Below are 22,287 nucleotides of genomic sequence, written 5' to 3' on the forward strand. Positions count from 1 at the left end.
CGTGTATGCTCTCTGATACTATCTAAGCGGAGCGCAACCATGGGTTCGCGCGTAGCGTGCGATTTTTTTGGGCAAATATACCTTCTAGATCGCCGGAAATAACACTTCCCAGACCTAATGATGCTCCTAAACCTCCTTAAGTTTTAGATCTCATGGCTTAGAAATTTAGTTTGGAGAAATACATGGGCGTCTGCAGAAAGAAAATCAGGGGACAAATAATCCAAGTAGACTTTTGTATATACGATGGGTCTGGGGTCCTCTCACAGAAAACAAATATAGACTGCCGCAAATGCGATTTCCGTCCTATATTTAACAACTGTGGATAAAATACAATAAAATGAGAACTGCTGCATGTCATTTGCACAATGCTGGATCAAACTGCGCCAAAATTCAATACAGGGGAACTTGAAATGCAGCTATTGGTCAAGACAAATTGGTGGGGACACGGTATATCATGTCCCCACTACTGAAAAAGTTGGTGGGGACGCGTCCCGCTGTCTTCACCAGGATCTGCGCCCATGGTTTGGAGGCTGTTTATCGTGGAACGCCATTTTCATGCTCACTGATATGATGTGATATCTGCTGTTTGCTTTACAAATTCGAATAATTTTGTCACTGTTCCTCTTTCTCTTCCCGTTTTCTTGCCGTATTTTCTACTCCATCCTTTTCTCCTTTTCTCTCTTTCTTCTTTTTCTTTTCCTTCCTTCACCTCGTTGAGGTTGGCAAGTGTATACAGTTCCAAAGCTATTCAACAGCAACAAAACGTTATTTTGTGTATGTCTGTTGTGGGGTGAAGTTAGCGCTATGAGCTACAAGTTCCAGTGCGCAAGGTGGGGAAAGGGGCTAGAAATAATGTGTGGGTCAATTCTAACTCGGTTTTCGGTCGTTAATTGTTGATGTAGCCTACCAGGTAAAAGGTTGAAATGACTTTAACAATTTCAAATTCAATAATTTGATTTATTATGCCATTTGGAGCACATAACATAAGGCTATAACAGAACATTACTGGCTAAAACTAGGGGGGGGGGGGGGTTGATTGTGTAGGCCAACCCCCCCTCTTCAAAAAGTGGGGGGGTTAAAACCCCCCAACCCCCCCTGTTTCTCCGCCACTGTGTGTAATACATCATTTTTAACGTCGGATAGACTCTGGGTTTGGGTCGGGGTAAAAAGTCGGTCAGACGTCTCCAAGGTGACTATTTGCAAAGAGGCGCGACGTTGATTCGCGTTGGTCCGACGTTTTTTCGACTCATTGATTGACCATTGAAACGACATTCATTGGACGTCTTTTCAACATAATATTGTAACGTCGTATCGACGATAGGTTTGGGTCGGAGGGAATATTCGGTTCGACTTTTACCGACTAATCGATAGACTGTTGCAAATCCGCGCGACGTTGATTCCACGTCGATAAAGACGTCCATATCGCGCCGGTTAGACGTTTATCCGACTCTATTGAAACGACGTTAATTGGACTTCTTTCCAATATAAATTATTGACGTCGAGTTTTGGTCGTAGAAAAGTCGTACTGACGTCTCCCAACGGATAGTCCGACGCAAAGCTTACTCTCACAGTACAACTCTGACCTTATTATTGATTGTTATAGCGAGTGCGTTATAGTTTACTAACAAAATACACAACGTATGGTAAGTTTGTGTTGAATCGAAAAATAAAAAACATGAGTTGACTGAAATATTTCGTTTTAGAAGAAAACGGCCCTTCTTATATTTGATGACAATAATATGAGAAAGTCACAAGAAATGTCTATTTTAAAGAGTCAACCGATATAAAAGGCGCTACATAGCATAGACTATGGTGCCACCCATTCCGAACATTCAATTAACTCGATAATACCTCGTCTCTTTGAAGTCTTCACTCCTAACGCCATTATTTCTATGGCCATTTCAAACGTATAATTAAGCTTTGAGTGTGCCATCAAATCTCGTCTCGATACAATGATCATTGATACTACAAACCAGTCTACAACGAAGCATTGTACTAAAGTTTTGCCTTAATTACAATATTCGGGTAAAGCTCTTCATTCTGTCACAAAGAACGAAAACTGACTCAATTTGCTTTGCTGAAACGACTGTCAAATTTGCAGCGTCGAACGATTTCGGATTGGTGGAGGGTTTGTTGTATCCCTATAATCTTGAAACACTTAGCCTATAAGTGTTTTATCCCCCGGCATAAATTTTGAATTTCGGAATCGCAAAAACGCCCCCTATATGAAGGGGAAATTTTAAGGGACCAGGGAACAAGTCCTACCCACCCCATCCCACACTCCATCAGTGAACTATATATTTATAGTTTATGAATATTTGAATTTTTACATGAAATTCAAAATTGTGATAAATATCTAATGTCATATAACCAGTGTCCCACACTCACATTATTTTTAAGAGGGATGATTATGGATTTGGAGATCGACTTGCATTGACTAGCTGAGCGACGTTTCGTAACACAAACCAAGAAAGGCTGAAACGTTGCTTTATAATTACAACTTTACACTGTTATTGACTGGGAGTGCAACGCCCCCAGTAATCTTGTATGAACAGCCTATAGTGTACAGCCTATAGTGAACCTTTCTTTTTCACATAGCTATTTTACCGTATCTATTTGCTGTACTGCCCAGATAAACCCAAGCGGCAACGCTTTCGATTGATACTAGGTTTGTATCAGACAGATCCTCGGGCATATAAAATACAGTGTGCAAGCACATTCGTGGTAGGCAGGAACGGACTCTGAGGCATGTACAGTTTGCACACGAGAAAAAGAGTATTACAAACGACTTGGCCAAGACTACGCCCCCAGAGACTGCAGCACGTTTAGATAGTACAAAAAGACAGAACAATTACACATAATTGTTTTTGGAATGTATCTCAGTGCCCTAGTGAAAGTCGAGAGGGACCTAGTGGGGCTTCGACCCCGGATGTTCAAGCGTTTCCAGAAATTCCTTGTTCTCCCGTCTAGCGAAATTAATGCACAAATTACATGTGATAGACTGAGAAATTCAATATTTCTCATGGCATGAAAGTTAAAAAAAAAATTGTTTACATATATCGTCGGCATACATGAATAAACACAAGATAACGATGACAGCAGATTCACATGCTGGTATACAAGACTATTATACTGTAATGTTAAACAAAATAACAATCTAATTGTTGGCATAATATAGGCTATCATTAATTATATATCGTTATATAACATCATTGAAAAGCATTATAACAAAACTGGCAGTTAAAGGAATGACTAAAATATACAGAAGGTGTATTCATATACCATGCACAGTAATGATGGGAACGCTCTTGTTAATATTGTTAAAGGTTAAAAATGCTTTAAGCAAAACAGTTGTAAATGTTTTATTTTACAATATCATTATAACATATAGTCTGTGGAGATGTATATGTCGCTTGCATTGTTCTTAATCGACTTATCGATTTATAAATACGCTCCTGAAATAAACAGATTATTCTGTTATATTTATATATTGACAGTTTTGATACAAACAGCTGTCGTTTTGTACTCCATTAAATTGTTACGATTCCCTGATGTTATTCTCAAAGTGAATTTCCGGTATAGGTTGTCATATACTAATTCATTACCAAGTATTGTTGTCAAAATAAAAATAAAAATAAAATAAAAATGTTAGCAAACTGCTTATCCACTAGAGAGCCTGTGTAATAGAATGTGTAAAAGTAAGTTGGCCTGACGTTTCGATCCTAGCAGTATCTTCTGTATTCACCTGCTAGGATCGAAACGACAGGCCAACTTACTTTTACACAAGTATTATTGTATTATAATTGTCATGCCCTTTAATATATTTATAGTATTGCACCTTCTAGTAATTCAGTGTCCTTCATCCTGAGATGTTAAGGGGGTCTGGGTATATTGTCTCTTTCTGTCCGTACTCGTAAAAGGCTTCTAAGGTCAGATTTGGGATTTTACTCCCTCAGCTGTTACAGCAATTTTCTTAGTACTTACTTCAGTTGTTTGTGACAGTATGTTTTAGCAGGTTGTATACTGGTGAATACAGTTTTTGTGTGTATTGGTGGCAACACTGTATTATAGCACCTACCATATCTCTTTTGCGTTTACAGTTGTTGTCCTGTTTCATCTACAAACGCTTATACCTCAATTGACGGTGCTTCTAAATGCGCCTGTGATAATCTCTATTTCGATATGATTCTTTTATTAGGAAATGCAACAATTATATAACTCTCCATTAAGTGAACAACACCGTGAACAGTACCGCACAATGAAACGTACAATACCACAAAATACAAATAGAAAATACAAACACAAAATACAAACAACCAAAATACAAACACAAAATACAACCAACCAAAATACAAACAACCAAAATACAAACAACCAAAATACAAACAACCAAAATACAAACAACCAAAATACAAACAACCAAAATACAAACAACCAAAATACAAACACAAAATACAAAAATATCACAATTAGAGTAGTGTTTCTCGAAAGGTTACCCGGAAATCGAAGAAAGAAGAGGGCTAAAATGACCTAACGTACGTAATGCTGGTATTACCATATTATCAGTTACCATCATTGCTTTTTCTGCCTTGATCTGAAAGAGCATAAAATTAAAGTACAGATGATGTGGAAATAAGGAAGATTGCAGGTAATATAAACCAATTTAAGAAAAAATTATTGGTTAAATGTTGATATTACTTCGAGCAACCAGACCTAAGGGTTAGGGCTCAGTAAGTGAAACTTGCTCCTGTTCTATAGCTCAAAATCTAACCTAGGTGATAAACAAAACAAAACAGAACACATAAGAACAAAATGGTTGTCCTTGTGTTACATCACAAGTGTAACTTTCTTTTCGCTTATACAATATCATCCACAGAAAGTTTCAACAAGTGGGAAATTTTTAACAAAGAGGGACTCCCTGTGTAAGTCCCCATTGAAAATCATAGTCATGATTTTTGATCAATTGCTGTGTTTCCATTCTGAGGTCATCAAGATGAACAGTGTATCCGATAATTGGCCGAAGAGATATGTAGCCATACATCACTGCACGTGCGTGATGCCGTCTAGCTGTGTACATAGCAACAAAAAAAAAAAAAAAGAAGCGCAAAACAAGTATTATATAGCACTGTATAGAAGCACGGCTCACATTTTCTCAGAATACTGAAACAATAACTTCTATAGAAGAGGCTTACATGGCAATTCATCACCGTTTATTAGGAAGGGCCGATTATTCTATATAATTTGCTGACTAATGTTTCAAGGTTCAAGTACGTATAGCCTATGTTCTCACCAGACTTCGTAAACTATTTATTGATTCATGAATACAACATAGTTCATTGTACTTCACCATATGCACCTGGATCAGTACAGTGATTTGGTTTTCGTGCCCAGGGTATTTCTCGGGAAACTTTTTTTGCAGATAGTATGTTATTATATTCACCTGAAACTCAGCAGGTATGTTCGTGAGTGAGTTTTCTTGTGTTGTTTTTTGTAGCTTTTACATCAAATAAACTTTACACACAATAAAGGCGCCCTGTGCTTGATAAAATTAATCCTTCGGTATCGCATAATTAACACTGCTATATGTTAGGTAATCAATAATTGGGCAAGGCGAGTCCTCCCGGGATTGAGTTGAAAAGAGCTTAAAAATCAGTTTAACGTTATAGGAACGGTAGGATCAATAACATGATGGTGAAGGGGGATTCTTTCCAATCACTTTATTTTTTAGTCATAATGTCATTTATCATTGGTACACCTTATGTCGAAATCCTTCTATACAGGAACGTGTACTGTCTTGCACGTTGTTGCAATGAGAATCGCTCTTCTATACAACATTTATTTACGCAGCGTTTGGCAAATTAATCTTCGATGCAACAGAGCTACTAACTTCCCATCAAAATGAAAGTGATAAAGTTGACTAGGCATATTGGACTTAATGTAATGATGACAATTTAGCTGCTTTTCAGCATGAATAACCTCTTTTCATGCTTTTGATATAATGTATGACAGTGTCGCTGGGCGATTCATCAGTTCACGTAGTAAGCGCAGTAACTGTGATATATTAGTTATTATGTAATCGACCATCCATTATTACCAATGTGATATATTAGTTATTATCTAATCGACCATCCATTATTACCAATGTGATATATTAGTTATTATTTAATCGACCATTATTACTCACTATATAATATCACCTGTCATATGCCTGCGATGACCATTTTTACTCACTGTATAATATCACCTGTCATATGCCTGCGACCAGCGACCTACATGACAATAGGGTCAGCTTAATTGTGACCCTTCCGGACTCCTGCTGAGTCTGCCTTATTTATGTTATTATATAATATAAGATATGAATGAGAACAGTTGTTATATGGGTACTCACCAAGGAAGACATGGAATAAATATTTAACGTATTCGTTTCCTGTGTACTTATTTATTCAGGTTAATTACATTCATTCTACTATACTTACAATATACGCGTGCGACATAACAGTAACGCAGTATTTTTTTTTTTAAATCTCAAATGTCTTGTAATCACCAGTAAGTCTCATCGGACATTGTTGACTTGCTAACTTTGCTATGCAACAACTATAGTGTTCTCGGTTTTTTTTGTTTGCTATTCTTTACAGGCAGTGTAATTCGTTATTACTTACAGAGTCACGAGAACATGGACAGTACAGAAGCGATCGAAGAAGAAGAACGTGGAACTCTTTCCTTGAAAGATAAGCCAAGTGAATCTGATCAATTCCACCAGACTGCTAGCAATGGTCATGACGAGGTAGCTATTATTTATGGCATAGAGGATAGGCCTCCGTGGCCTACCGTCATATTGGGTGGCCTTCAGGTAAGACATGTAGGTCCTAAATGGTAGGAAACGTATATACTCGTCATTTTTTCTTCAACCAGCCATACCGTTATAATAACATTATAACTGTACTGCGTGACGTAGAGTCGCGCTCTGAAAGTATATAGTAGTACATTGCGTCTGTATAAAGCAGGGTTTCCCTACCCCCCCCCCCCACGAGCCCCCTGTGGATGCCAGAGCTGTCCACGAACTCCCAACTTTTCGAGACACGATCTGAGTCATAATACGCATAACAGTGCTTCGTTAAAGATCAAGTTCGTAGTGTAATATTGTAGAGTTTGTCGATAGGTACGACAAGTTTGTACATTACTAAATTATATGTTATATCAGATTTTAGTTCAACAACGAGTACTCTAGTTTTGATTTTCAGAAACGTCTCACAAAGCCCCTGAGATGTACTCACGCACCCCCTGGGGGTTCATGCACCCCAGCTAGGGAACCTGATATAAAGAGTGTTTACAAGGGCGGCGGAAGCACTTTTAATCTGGGGGGGGGGGCACCGACGTCAAAGGGCACTTTGGAGAAATTTGATTGGACTGATGCAGCCTGATATTAAGTCCCCTTTATAACTCTTATTGTATTATCTTATTTGCGTTTACACATCACTCCATCAACGCCCCCCCCCCCCCCTCAACGAAAAAATGCATACTAGCACTGCAATATCCAATGTGCAAATTGGGAAACAAGGAACAAGTTTTCTTTCGAGTCAAAATGATGTGAAATCATGCTAATTGCTGAAGTAGGAATCTGCCGAATTAGAGTTTATTTCTTGTTAAGAGCTTAACAATTTTTTTCCATTCGAAACAGCTTTGAGAAATTCATTCATAGTCAGGGGCGTAGCCAGGATTTGCAAAGTTGTAGGCACGACTATACCTGAGCGGAGCGCCACCATCGGCTGGCGCGGAGCGTACAAGAAAAGTTTTTGGTTTTACAAACCCCCCAGATGGCAGGAAACGGCCCTTCCCGAGTGTTCATTCTGGTTCCCTGGCCTCTTGCTAACTTGAGACACCTCATTCAATATCACTTTTAAACCCCCAAAACCCAACTTCTGATACTTGTAGATACAAAGATAGGCCAGAAATGTCTTTGATACAACTATAGCCAGTAATTGTCTTTGATACAACTGTAGCTAGTAAACGTTTATCGAAAAGGCTGTTTTGGAACTTGGAACGCCGATCGTTAAACAACAGGCAACAAAGTGCTGCAGCTCTATACATATAAAGTCTGTTAATCAACGATAGGCTTATTTGACTGTGGAATGTTTCTCAACTTAAATTTTATCTGCGTAAACGGGTTCTTAACTAGATGTTAAAAAACTAACAAGATCGGATCCTAGTCTTTTTCGGCGGGTAGAGTGTTGAATGAAACGGCACGCGATAGAAATGACAGCCTAGATGACAGAAGAATAGGTCACCTAATTTAGCCATATTCTTGCTACGTTCATTTCAATAGTTTTTCCTGTCTAGACCCTTAAACTCGTCCAGCAAGCTTATGGATTTGAATTATGGGTGTTTTTATAAAAAAGATAACTTGGCCAATGCTACAAACTGGCTACGCCCCTGATAGTTCTAAATAAGGATTAGATCTCTTACTGAAATATCGCTGACCTAATAAGGTGATCAAGAATACAATTTTTATGTCGAAAAAGGGCACATTTTTAACCCTAGGAAAAGTGGGGGGGGCACGTGCCCCCTGTGCCCCCCAGGTTCCGCCGCCCTTGAGTGTTTACCAAAACAAAACAACATCTCAAGATTCAGAAAATGTCTGGCAAGAGATCGCGTCTGACAAGGATGTTTTGACCTTAACGACTTTTCACAGGAGTTATGAAGCTATAGGCTATATTCATATGAGTAGAAAAAAATCCATTGGCTGTGTTGCATATGAGAACAATTGACTTCTATTTCCCTCCCTTTTTCAATCAGCACTTTTCGGCTTCCTTCAGTGGTTGTCTTATAATGCCATTGGTAATAGCGATCCCTCTGTGTTTCGACAGAGATAGGGATCTAACTAACCAACTGATCGGAACGTCGTTCTTCATGTGTGGAGTCACCACGTTTCTACAGACATTCATTGGAACAAGGTAATCAATTACACAATCTTCATCCCCTCCCCCACCCCCCGCGATTCACCTCCCATCCACTCTAATGGCCGCGCTAATTCTATCCCCGCCTTTACACTAAGTATTACATTAACTCTCGCCTTGCTTTCTATGAAACGCTATACAATGATCACCAGAAATGAAGATGTATAGCCTTAAAGGGTGTGAAGACTCGCGCAAAGAAACGTATAATGCCGGTAATCTGATCTAGTTTCGAATGAGGTGTAACAGAAGTGTTAGACACCACCATCGATCCCAGAAAATACACACACAGCTTGCTACCGTCGGTAATAAGACACTAGTGTACAGTCAGTACATACAGCTGCGGTCATTGCCCACAGCACAGTGTACAAACGATACAGCGATGGACATCTCAGGTCCAGCTAAAGATAACAAGGTATCACGTTTCATGAGTGTCTGCATTTTGTAGCGACACGAACAAAACCTCACTTGCAAGCAACGGAAAGTTAACTTTTTCAGATGGCCGCACGCAGTTTGGGGCGAGTCTTCAATGCCTTTAAGACTAAAGGATATGTCGATGTAGACATATTATATACTGATATATGTTACACAAGTATACTGATCGATATCTATATACATATACACTCATCCCTAAATATTCTCATTATGCAGCGACTAACCATATTTTTGCCTGGAATATTATTTTACATGTGAGACCGTTTGATCCATCTCTTCTTTGAATGTATCCGTCCTTGCAATTCGTCAAGTTATAACAGTACCTATTTCACATTATATTTTGTAGACTACCGATAATACAGGGTTCCAGTTCGGCTTTTGTCATTCCAGCATATGTCCTTTTTAGTCTGTCAGGGCCCTGTCCACCTCCTGTAACAGGTGAATAATTTTTTGGTACATAAGGTTGTCGGTCTAGAACCATCGTTGTCAAGTTTCCTTCAATTGCAGAAGAACACCCGATCTATAAGCGTGTAACCATGAAAACCATGGAGTACGTCACTCTTACCGACCTTGCAAAATTAAGAGGGGGGGGGGGGCTGCAGATTGCAAAGTCGGCAATGGCTCTACAACGTGGATCGCAAAGTCGGTAACTACTATCACGATTAGATTCGTCAAACACAGCAGCATACAGAAACGTTGTACTCAAAGCCGGAGCCAAAGTGAAGTAATCCGTACTCAATGCATGCTAAGTTCTTCGATACTCCCCTCGTTACCATCTGGGAAACATTTCGTCCTTTAGTTTCGATTACCATCATTTTCGCTCGAAGGCATCTCACTGAAGAATTTTGTGGGTTACTTGGCATTCGATTTCTTCAGAAAATTATTTGAATGAGGCTTAACGGTGGTATACAGGAAGGGGTTAGGAGGTAATCAACGTGGGTTGGGGTGGGGGTTAAGGGGTGAGGTTTGGGAGAGAACTGAAACATTATAAATTGCAACCAGATCAGTGCTACAAATGACTGTGCATGGCCTTGAAAAAAGTGGAGTAGCTTTCGCCTCGGTTGAAATTAACATCTTTCACGACGAAGAACATCTCGGCGTCTGCGGTAGCTCAACCTGACGGCGCCGTCGAAACCAACGCCCCTGGAGGAGGGGATTATTTCCACAACTCATATCAACACATTGCACAGAGATATATGATTTAAAAATGGTACCTTCACGAAATCATTTGCTTAATATACCTTCCGTCCCTCCCCATTATCTGAAAAAAAGACAAAACTGAATCTTCAGCGCCAATTATGTATCACTTCGTGGACATTTTTTATATTAGGAACTTCAAAAATAAGTTGAGAGACAGTTACAGTTAATAATTTTCATAATTCAATTAATTTTCATTTAATCCAGCGAACTCGACGGCAGAAGCTTCTCAAGTCCTTAGAGATGTCGCTTTTGATAGAATGCAAGAGGTCAGTACTTATGTAAACAACAAAATTTGTAATGATCTTTAAAGGGACATGAAATTAAAGGCTGCATAGTAGCTAGGCTACTGCATCGTTGGGGGGGGGGGGGGGGCTTACTCACTGTTGTTGCACTGCGCTTCGAGCGTATTTTTTAACGGATACCAGCGCAACACAAAATGTGTATTATTATTATAATTATTGCTAGTTGCTCAGTTTGTTTTGTCGGGATATTATCTTATGTGCTGTGTGTGTCTTGTTCATCATTTTCAGCCTTGGACTTAATTCTTACCTACCATGACAATGGATACATGTAATGTAGGCCTATACTCCAAATGCGTCATTAACGTTTACAGTAGCGTTGCAGGATTTGTTGTGCCTATACATGTATATGTAGGCCTATACTCTAAATGCGTCATTTACGTTTACAGTTGCAGGGTTCGTTGTGCCTAGCGACAGTAGTACAGTTTCTGCTTGGTTTCACTGGAGTGGTGGGGTTGTTACTCCAATTTGTCCGACCTCTAACGATCGCAACAACTCTCTTTCTTATCGGTATTCCGTTAATTCCAATTACGTCAGACGCTTGTGGAACGCACTGGGGAATTGCTAGTTTGTAAGTATAAACAACAGTTAAGATATAGCAGACATCACCCTGGTGGAAGAATATTTACCTGTATGCTTCCTTCAAAGTATAGTCCTATGGTATGGCTTTTACCATTTTATTCGGAACATTACTTTTTATCTTATAGGAGAGTGTAAAAGTGTTGGTAAGATACGGCGTACAATTCAATCGTCATTATATGCAAATTCAGAAATAGTTAGACATTTTGCATACAAGAATACGAACTGATTTGGTTACACATATGCACTTACAATAAAAAAAATATACACACAGCATATTGTTCGCGTGATAAGGTTAGAAAAGGATCTTCAGATAGTCACCGTATATATGCATGTAGGTATAGTTTGCCGTCATCAGCCGTGTCGATATTGACCTATACCTTCTCTGCATAGTTCAACCGAATCACACGGAGATTACAGTAACTACTGTAAATCTTTAAAGCTTTGTACCACAGTCAAAACTGGATCGTGCTGATAAATATATACCGGTAGCATGTGTTATTATAGGTTTACAGTAACAACTGACGATATGCGTAATCCCAACAAATGCATCAAACTGGATTTGTTGTGGTTACATATATCCTCAGTTCTTACTGTAATCCGAATACACATGCTACCAATTTATAGCACGATCCAGTTTTCACTCTGGTACAGAACTTTAAGATTTACAGTATAGTTACTGTGTTTTCTGTGACTATCGGGTGCATATTGTTGAATAGTTCAACAGTTGAATATTTCCATAGTCCCTTGATATCCTATAAAATACAATAAAGATAACCAGGGCCAAAAGAAATATCATTATATAAGATAACTCTATATTCCATCAGGCATGCAGTAAAATAAAATAAATATACAAATAAAATTTAAGCCTATTTGCATAAGCCAGCCATATTCGTTTCTAGTTTGCATGAAATTGGAGGTTAACATAAGCGGCTCCCAAAATTAACAGTGCCAAATAAATTTGCTGTAAAACGTTTCAACAAGTGCAACAATAAAACTGATAAGCATTCTGTCTATCCAAGATACAGTGAAGTACCATCGTCCGTCGCCATGGAAATTTCTGATAAAAACAAGTCCGAGGTATTTTACCGGTAAAACCAAAAACACCAACCCCGTTTATCTCACCATCTGTGAATGCTAAAGATCATTTTCGTTTCGAAAAGTGACCATCTATATTTCTCAAGATTTACACTATTCAAAGTCACATGTGGACGTGAATGCAACTATGTACACCATTTTGTTCGTGCCGTATATTTAATGACCACAGAAGCGCTAACAGAATAAATCTTCACACCTTCATCATGGTTTTTTTGTTGATGGTAATTAATAATTCATATAATTACATATTGAATAAAGACAAAACTTTGTTATCTCTATTTAGGACCATCTTCCTGATTACACTATTTTCTCAGTTCTTGGACAAATATCCGATTCCTTTACCAAACGGAAAAAAGATCAAAATATTCACCTTTTTCCCGGTAAGTGATTTTGGCATTGAAATTCCATACGTTTGTAATGACTGCCTATAGTTGCCAATATTCTCCGCATCTAGAAATTTATCAATATGTATCTTGTTGGTATAGGAATATTGTTATTTTGTTCAGTGGAAAAATGATGTCCATACAAACAAATGCTAATAATATGTGGATTTGACCTTAAAAGATGCAGAAAGAAAACTGAACTCCAGCCAATGAAAAATATCCCTTTGATGCATCTTCGCTCCTCATAATATAGATATTACTAGCTATTGCGGTATCCTGGACTTTTTGCATCATACTAACAGCGGCGGGAGCATTTCCCGACGACCCTACAGCTTACGGCTACAAGGCGAGAACAGATGTTTACAGTGACGTCATACGTGATACTCCATGGTTGCGGGTACCTTATCCAGGTTACTTCTATGCACTTTTCTTACAATACATAAAACAAAATATCAATAATATATTAATACACATGAATATGGATTAGATTACTTAGAGATGGAAAAAATGTCATACCAACCAAAAATTACCCTTAATTTGTATCTTTTGGGGACCGGAAAAGGGACAATATGATTGTGGGCAAGATCTAACATCTGTGTCTCCGAATTCCTCCTCGGATTAACAAGTGATGAAGGTTGGGAGGATGGGGTGGGGAGGGGGGGTGGTGGTACGTGAGCGATTTGCTAAGCGAGGTTTCACTATGGCGACTTCCATTGCTTTGCTGAGATCATGTACATTTACTCAGCTGTAATCAAGGTCTTATCTTTGTATGTCGACAATGATAACGTCTCTGTCCTTACATGCAAAGTAATGCTATACAGGCTGAAAATTCATCTGTAAGTTTTATTATAGAGTTAATTCCTAGGCTTATTAAAGATAACTCCTTAAAATAAGTAGGGAATAAGAAATGACATTAGCTCTCTATACGTGAACAGCAACACCCTCCATGTACACTGCCACCATTACAGTATAGTGTACATCCGCTTGAAAGTTTATACCCGGAAATCGAAAGAGTTAAAATAACCTAATGTAATGCTTATTAAATGATTATTATCAGTTACCATCATTGTTTTTCTGCATTTGTGTGATAGAGCATAATTAAAAGTACAAATGATGTGAAAATAAGGAGGATTGAATGTGATATAAACCATTTTTAGAAATTATTTGGTTAATTGTTGACATTACTCCTAGCAAACAGACAAAAGGGTTGGTGTTCAGTATGATAAAACTTGTTCCTCTTCTCGCTCTAAAGCTAATCGAGGGGATGTAATTCCATTTTGGTAAGTAGCTTCATCCACAAAACCGATATCAAAGGTGAAAAAGTCCCAATTATATATTATATATTTTGTACTTCCGGTTGAAACCATACCTCTTCAAATAATTCTCTAACACACTTTTTTTTTTTTAATTAGGTCAGTTTGGGAGACCTCGTGTAAATGTAGCCGGTTTTCTAGGGATGATCTCCGGTGTGTTCGCCAGCATCGTTGAATCAGTGGGCGATTATCATGGATGTGCACTTATAAGCGGGGTACCGCCACCGACGGTTGCTGCTATTAATCGGGGAATCGCGATGGAAGGTATCGGCTGTGCATTAGGAGGATTGTGGGGAGCAGCTACAGGATACACGTCTTACAGTAACAATGTATCTATTATCAGTATATCAAAGGTGAGTCATGAAGTATTAGAGGGGATAGTCTGGCGGAGTAAGGTTAAAGGCATTGAAGACTCGCCCAAACCGCGAAAAAGTTAACTTTCTGTGCTTGCAAGTGACGTTTTGTTCGTGTCGCTACAAAATGCAGACAGTAATGAAACTTGATACCTTGTTATCTTTAGCTGGACCTGAGATGTCCATCGCTGTATCGTTTATACACTGTGCTGTGGGTATTGACCGCAGCTGTATGTGTGACTGTACACTAGTGTCTTATTACCGACGTAGCAAGTTGTGTGTGCATTTTCTGGGATCTATGGTGGTGTCTAACATTTCTGTTACACCTCATTCGTCAGATTACCGGCATTAGACGTTTCCTTTTGCGCGAGTCTTCACACCCTTTAAGGAGGAGTTGTAGATGAGGTAACTTTACACTTTCGAATACCAGGGAAAGACTAAGTGTTTGGATTTGTCCACAAACTCAGAGTATTTTATGTGATATTTTATGGGATCAGATATTTTTATGGGAACGAACTGCAAAATGCACCTGTCTGATTTTCTACCTTTATCTTTTATCATAACAGATCGCAAGTCGCTCGGCCGCTTACTTTGCCGCAGGTTTCTATATTGTGTGTGGAATGCTAACCAAAGTTAACGCCCTGTGGGCATCAATGCCAGAAGCAATTTACGGGGCTGTCCTTGCCTGTACTATAGGTACCATATAACATCTATTCTTCTTTTAAGTTATTCACTTAACAATCCATATATAAATATATATAAAACTAAATATATATTATGATTAATATTATGATTAATATTATGATTATGATTTTTCTTTTTTCTCTCCATTTATTCTGCTTTCTGTTACAGAATGAAAATAGAACATAACGTAATACTAATATAATAATATTACATCTCACAATCACCAATGAATCAGGAAGAGGCACAGCCAAATGCTTGAATGGACATGCAAATACAAATCACTACAAACACGATGTAACAACAGCTAACGAAATAAGTCAACACAACTAGAGAAAGCATTTTGAATTTGCATAAAATTAGCTTTGTTCTTTTTCTTCTTTGTTGTCTTGAAATAAATATACTTTTCAACTTTTATTGCAAACTTAAATTGATAAAAGAATTCCTCGATACAAGGATTGTTGTTTTTACGACTAGTTTGGTAAATATAATTTTTCACATGGAGAAATGGGTGGATTTATCCGTTCCCAAAGCCAAAAAAGATATCTTTTTTTTTGTGTGAAGGAAAATTGCTTTTCTTCAATAAAATAAAATTAGATGTGAACTGACAATCCCAAAACAAGTGCTCAAGACTTTCAACATGTGTTGTATAGCAGGTACGCTGGCTATTCTTAGTTTTACCCATACTAAACAAAAGTTTTTTAGTCGCAATTATTCCATGTAAAATACGGAATTGAAAATAACGCAGTTTTACATATGAAACAGTATAACTAGGCACTTAAAAAAAAAACTTGCCAGTCCTTCTCCGTAAAAACATTAAAATCTTTATTCCATTTTACTATATAGGCTGTAGGTTTCTTGGTTATACGAGAAAGTATCTTAAAATAAGAGAAAGCATCTTAGAATAAATCTATTGAGAAATTGAAATAGCATTCATGACCGTGTTAAACTAATAACAGTTGTGATTAATAGAGTGCAGGTTTTTTTTACAGCCAGCTCTTCTCCAATCCAGGGGAATACAATCAGTTAAACCAAAGTATAAAGAAAATGGGAATCAATTAATCTGAAACAGGCGCATGAACCTATTATAGGCCATTGGATTACCATTCTGATAAAAAAAGTCGCTGACATATAAGACATTCCTCTTAAACAGGTGGTTATACATAACCACCGCATCATCTACACGAATAAAGGAATTATTCCAGATGAATTGGTTAAAAAAATTCTCAGTTGGACTGTTAAAGGAAATGTCACACCAAGCATATGCAACTTGATTAACAAACGCGTTATTAATATTGTGAATATCTTCCTTAGCACAATTTTTGCCAAATGGACCTAACGCAATGTCGAAAAAAATTCAGGGACCATGCATATCATTACAGTAACGTTTAACCCAGGTACCCTTTAAACTCTTAATAAAACTTTCCATATGTGTTACTTGAAATCCACCCTCACTAATAGGACTGAGACTTGTTGACCGTTTAATTTTTGTTCCTGTTTGCCAGACCAAATAAAAAAAAAATACTTTCCAGATCCTTAATAAACTTACTCTGAGGACTAGGCAACACAAGAAATGAAAAACAAGCTGTGGAAGGGCAAACGTTTTAACAATATGGTTGCGGCCAAAAAGTATTAAAACACTGGACGCCCATGTTCTAAGGCACTTTTTCAATCTAGAAAGTTTAGTAAGAAAATGTATTATTATTATTGTTATTATTATTATTATTATGATATATATATATATATATATATCGTCATCGTCCTCGTCCTCGTCCTCGTCCTCGTCCTCATTCTTATTCATATCATTAGATAAAAGCAGAGAAATTAGAAAATAACACATGACTTATAATTGAGAAATAATGAGTATACTGTATTAGAAAATATATCGGAATTTTCGGTCCCCCTGGGTTACCAGGTGGTTACAATGTTTCCCACTTTTTGTGTAGGAATAACTATCAGGAGGTTCCATGTTAAGTCAATGTCCTGACATATGGGTTGTGTATGTGTGTGTGTGTGGGGGGGGGGTGAGGGGTCGAAATGGGGCTAGGAACGGGATTAGGGAATATTGTACCTGATTATTTCCCTCTTTCGTAACTATGCTCTTTACCCCAACTTATGTTTTCAGGTAGGCAGATAGTGACCAGTTGTAACTATATAAATGAATCAATATGTACCGGTCCTTCGTCCAGGTGAAACTTTCCAAGGATGATCCATTATTCGATACCATATTTTTCCCCTTTGTTTTTGGTTTCTCTTTTACAGGCATGATAGCCTCAATTGGTTTTGCTAATCTGAGTTTTGTTAAAGTGGACACGTCGAGGAATCTCTTCATTCTTGGCTTCGGCCTCTTCATTGGCTTGGGAGTGCCGGATTATCTCGCGAAAAATCCAGGAGCAATTCAAACAGGTAATCATCATACAATGGGTAAATATTAAATGATACGTCATTGAAACGGATTGAAATTAGTCAAAATTCCATGCAACTTCAACCCTAACTGAAGTCCTAGCTATATACAACTCAAACTCTTATCTCTTCGTCCCTAGGACTTGTAATCGTGACTCTAAATGAATTTAATATTTAAAGTTTGTGTCATCATTAAAACAACAGTATTCACTTTGCCTCGTTATTACCAAGCGACGTACTATCCACGCGAACGACCTTCCAATCTCACTCATTTATTTGATTAGTTAACAAAAACCATGGCAGCAGTAATACCCGTTTCTTTCAACCTATTCAACATCAAAATTGTTGTAATTTGCTGTAATATTGTTATTTTATGATTTGCAAATCTTTTAATTGTTTGTCCTAATTTGATTGTGGTTACTGCAATGGTTGTTTTATTATCGTTATCGGTGAAATTATATATACTACCACAAGACCGTGCCTTTATCGATTCAATGACATCATTACTAACTTACGGTTAATTTGTTCATTGGGTAGCTTGAGTGTGTCATTTGAGGCTATGAAAAGTTATATAGACAGATTCCTGTTTTCATTTTTTTCAATTTTACATTAGTTCTAGTATGCTTCATTGATTATTATTATTTACTATTTCAGTCTGTCTTATTTTACTTCAAGTCACTCTGTTACTGCCGTATTAATCTAAGCCTCCCCAAAATATAAAGTTTTAATCACATGAATTTCTTTTCTTTCTGTATTAGGTTCAGGAGTCATTGATCAGATTTTCACTGTGGTACTCGGGAGTAATATGTTTATTGGTGGCATTACTGTTTGCATCCTTGACAACCTCGTTAGAGGTAATATGTGACAGAGTACCCCACCCCTCTCCTCCCCTGAAATAAGGGACCGCACACATTTTCACCTAACTTGTCGGAGAATTGCATTGGCACCAGCCCAAACACAGAGAACCAGTGTGTGGGTATGAAAAGCTAGCGCGTGGATACGGAGAGGGTCGCAGTTTAACGAAGAGGGAGTGTGTGATAGGGGAGTGGGTGTTGGTACGGGGAGTGGGTGATGTTGTGGGTGTGGGCATGGTACGGATGCGGATAATATATGGGTACAGAGCTTGTGTGTATATATTGAGAAGAGATGGGTACAAAAATGGTGGAAGAATGGAGAGGGATTGGTTAAGAAGGTGTATGCATGTTCAGGATTTTGATCGTAATGTTGGCTAATTTTGATTCACCAGCTTTCCTTAACTTCATCAAACCACTTTCCAATTTTGACCACAAAGTGTAAAGAAAAAAGAAAGAAATCCTTACTTCCCAGTGGAACGTACTCAAAATAAATTCACTAAAAAGCCTATGATCATATACTGTGGTAGGTCTTCAAAAACACTAGTAGTAAAAGACGACAAGAGGAGGGAGGAGGCCTGGGGACGTTGGCCAAATTTTTACTCCCTTTTCGATTACAATGATGCATGCTCATGTTGGCATCTCTGCTTGTTATCATCCAGGTACAGACGAAGAGAAGGGGGTTAACTGGAGGCAACAGATGGCCAACCAATGCAAGGAAGACGGCGAGGGTGAACATTCTTGTTATGATCTACCGTTTGGTATGGACTGGATACGAAGAACGCTGTGGACGCAGTACTTTCCTTTTAGTCCAACGTTTAAAGGTTTCACACCTCTGATCCGCCGTCGATATCGAAGTGCATCGTCTGGTTTTTAAACGATTACAAAAGCTAGTCTGAACGAGGCTTGAACTAGCGTTTGCTCACTTGTTTAGTTACTGTTTCATAATCTTCTCATTTGAAAAATGAGTCACTGATTTGTAAAGTCACTGATTTGCAAATGCTTTTTTGGACTTCAACTGATATCAATGAATTTTCCTGTTAATGACTTTATAGTGGCTCAACGGTTTACAATGCGTTCTGTGAAATCAATTACTGAACAGATGTAATGACAAAATATAACCCCCCCCCCCTCATATCATCAATATGTTACGTCAAAAACGGTCACACAAACATCAGCAAGTAAGTGACCAGTTACTTGGTTGTTTCGTTATACATGTTTATATACAGGTGGGAAATTAGGAATAAAGGAAATTTTCCTAAAAAAGAGAATTACAAAATAATTATAATAGAAACAATCAAATTTGGACGGCAAACAATGAAAATAATTAAGCATAGCTATCATGAGTAGCGATAGCAGATATCAGATAAATCACTTTAAGCAAAGACCATTATGTCATTTTAACTGCATAACAAGGACTATACTGCTTTAAGGTTCTAGCATCCACAGTGCTGACAACAATGAGTCAAAACCAGCCAAGGTGCGAAAGGAATACTAACACGTAACCACTTGCACTATTTAATTCAAGAGGGAATATAAATATGGGTAGAAAATACAATTAAACTATCAACTGTGTTGACAAATCTGAATGATTGATTACAACATGTATTATCTTAATGGTACAACAGTTAAGAAGAGACTTGTGCCAAAATTGAATATCCTTAGAAAATTACAAATGCACTCACAAAGTGTATGGACATGGAAAACGAAACACGCTCTGAAGTAAACACCTTCTTAGGAATCAAGAAGAATGAATCGCTATCAGAGACGGAACACATGGCGAACTAAATCATTTGTTCTGTATAGCCTAACAAGTTACTACTACTACTGCTACTAGTACTACTGTTACAACTACTCCTACTACTACTACTACTACTACTACTACTACTACTACTACTACTACTACTACATATACTGGGAGTGTTAGCTCAGTGGTTAACGCCGGTGCCTTTCAATCATAAGGTCCCGAGTTCGAGTCACTCCAAGATTAATGTTTGTCGTCCAGTTACAGAGTTGTTGACAATTGACAATTCATAATCATGGACGTTAAACTATGAATCTAAGAGACTGACTTCGGTCAGCTTGCGGCTTTGATAAGCCAATGATGGCTTCTTCGCGAGTTCCTGCTTACAGGTAGACCTACAATAAATACATACATACATACATACTAATACCACCACTACTACTAATACCACCACTACTACTACTACTTCTACTACTACTACTACTGCTACCACAACTACCACTATAACTACCACTACTACTAATACCACCACTACTACTACTGCTATACTACTACTACTACTACTATACTACTACTATTACTACTTATATACTACAACTACTATCACTACCACTACTTTTACTTCTTCTACTTGGATAATGGTATCTCAAAACCTAAAATAAGAAGACAATTTTGCTTCCCTTTTCAAAAGTCTTTTGACTTGTCCATATTATTACTTTGGCATTAAGCCTAACGAAACATTGTTTATTAATGTTTGTGAAGGATTTAAAATAAAGTTAGCATTGAATATACACGTAAAGATGAAACTTGTCCTTCTTTCCCGTCACTTGTAGGCATGCTAAGTGTTACTATGCATAATTTCTATATCGACAGCTCCAATGCAAACAGTCAATTTGTCGTCAAATGTTAACGACTCTTTTTGATATTTAGAAGTTGAATGTCAGGTAAGTTGTCATTTATTTCATTACAAAATATTGTGTCGTTTACAAAAGTTTACGCATCATTTAATCATTTTGATGGTGCGTGCCTTTAAGAGGCATTGATGTTATCTTTCAAGTATATGTATCGTGTTTTACCTGGTTTTTGGTTTAAGAATTAATTCTTTGCTCTTCATTGGGGGGGGGGGGGGGGACAAACCTAACAAAGTTAGCCCGTACTAAGATTATCCAGACTTGCTTCAATACAGGTCTCAAAATGGTGGATTTATCTAAGGTACCGCTCCGCAATCAGAGTAGTGTACATCCGCTCGAACGGTTAACCATTGTCGGAGAAAAGAGGTAAAAGTACCTAAGGTACCTAAGGTAATTGTTTAAGCATGTTATCAGTTACCATCATTGTTGTTCTGCCTTTTTATGAGAGAGCATAATTTAAAGTACAGATGGTGTGAAAATAGAGAGGATCGAAGGTGATTTAAACCATTTTAGATAATCTTTGGTTAAATGTTGATATTACTCCGAGCGAGCAGATGGAAGGGTGGGGGTTCAATATTCTAAACTTGCTCCTCTTTTAGCTCAATTTGCTTTTTTCTGTTTACCGTGCTTACCAGTGTTTCTAATTATGTGGCTTGTCTGGGTTCCTTCATTGTCAAGCTACGCCATGTTGATCACCAATGTGCGGTAACGGTCGGCTGGACTTAAGTCATCCTTATATAACGGACAGTTCCACGTGGCTCTAGTTCTCTTTCCCGTGACGCAGCCTCTCTGATCCTCGGGTGCTGCTGTCTCAAACATTCATTCTTGCCTTAACATGTGAACCTGCCTGCAATTTTTATCTTGTAACAACGCTTTTCCGTTCCCTGTAACTCTGCCCAACACCAACGTCTCTATCGTTATTCATCAGAATTCTTTAACCTGCTTACCTGCACTTTTAGAACTATTTACCTATGAAAAACGACTTAACAGCACCAGTCTCGTAACTAACAGCCCGACCAACCCCTACACCACCGGACCCTACCAAAAGGAGGTACCTCTGCGCGCGTTTACTTAAGCCCTAAGTTT

The 22,287-nt window shown here is 38.0% G+C and overlaps 1 protein-coding gene across 1 annotated transcript; it reads left to right on the top strand.

The window, feature by feature from the left end:
- Positions 1-5,998: 5,998 nt before the first annotated feature.
- Positions 5,999-21,126, top strand: LOC139964045 (solute carrier family 23 member 1-like). The gene is made up of 13 exons (XM_071965366.1): positions 5,999-6,038; positions 6,636-6,850; positions 8,794-8,951; positions 9,733-9,824; positions 10,791-10,852; positions 11,275-11,456; positions 12,846-12,942; positions 13,199-13,355; positions 14,358-14,611; positions 15,178-15,307; positions 17,555-17,698; positions 18,454-18,549; positions 19,209-21,126. Exons 1-13 carry the CDS (start codon positions 5,999-6,001, stop codon positions 19,421-19,423), a joined length of 1,842 nt encoding a protein of 613 aa, XP_071821467.1. The 3' UTR covers positions 19,424-21,126.
- Positions 21,127-22,287: the final 1,161 nt, after the last annotated feature.

This window comes from Apostichopus japonicus, chromosome 22 (genome assembly GCF_037975245.1).
Source record: "Apostichopus japonicus isolate 1M-3 chromosome 22, ASM3797524v1, whole genome shotgun sequence".
Classification (NCBI taxonomy): domain Eukaryota; kingdom Metazoa; phylum Echinodermata; class Holothuroidea; order Aspidochirotida; family Stichopodidae; genus Apostichopus; species Apostichopus japonicus.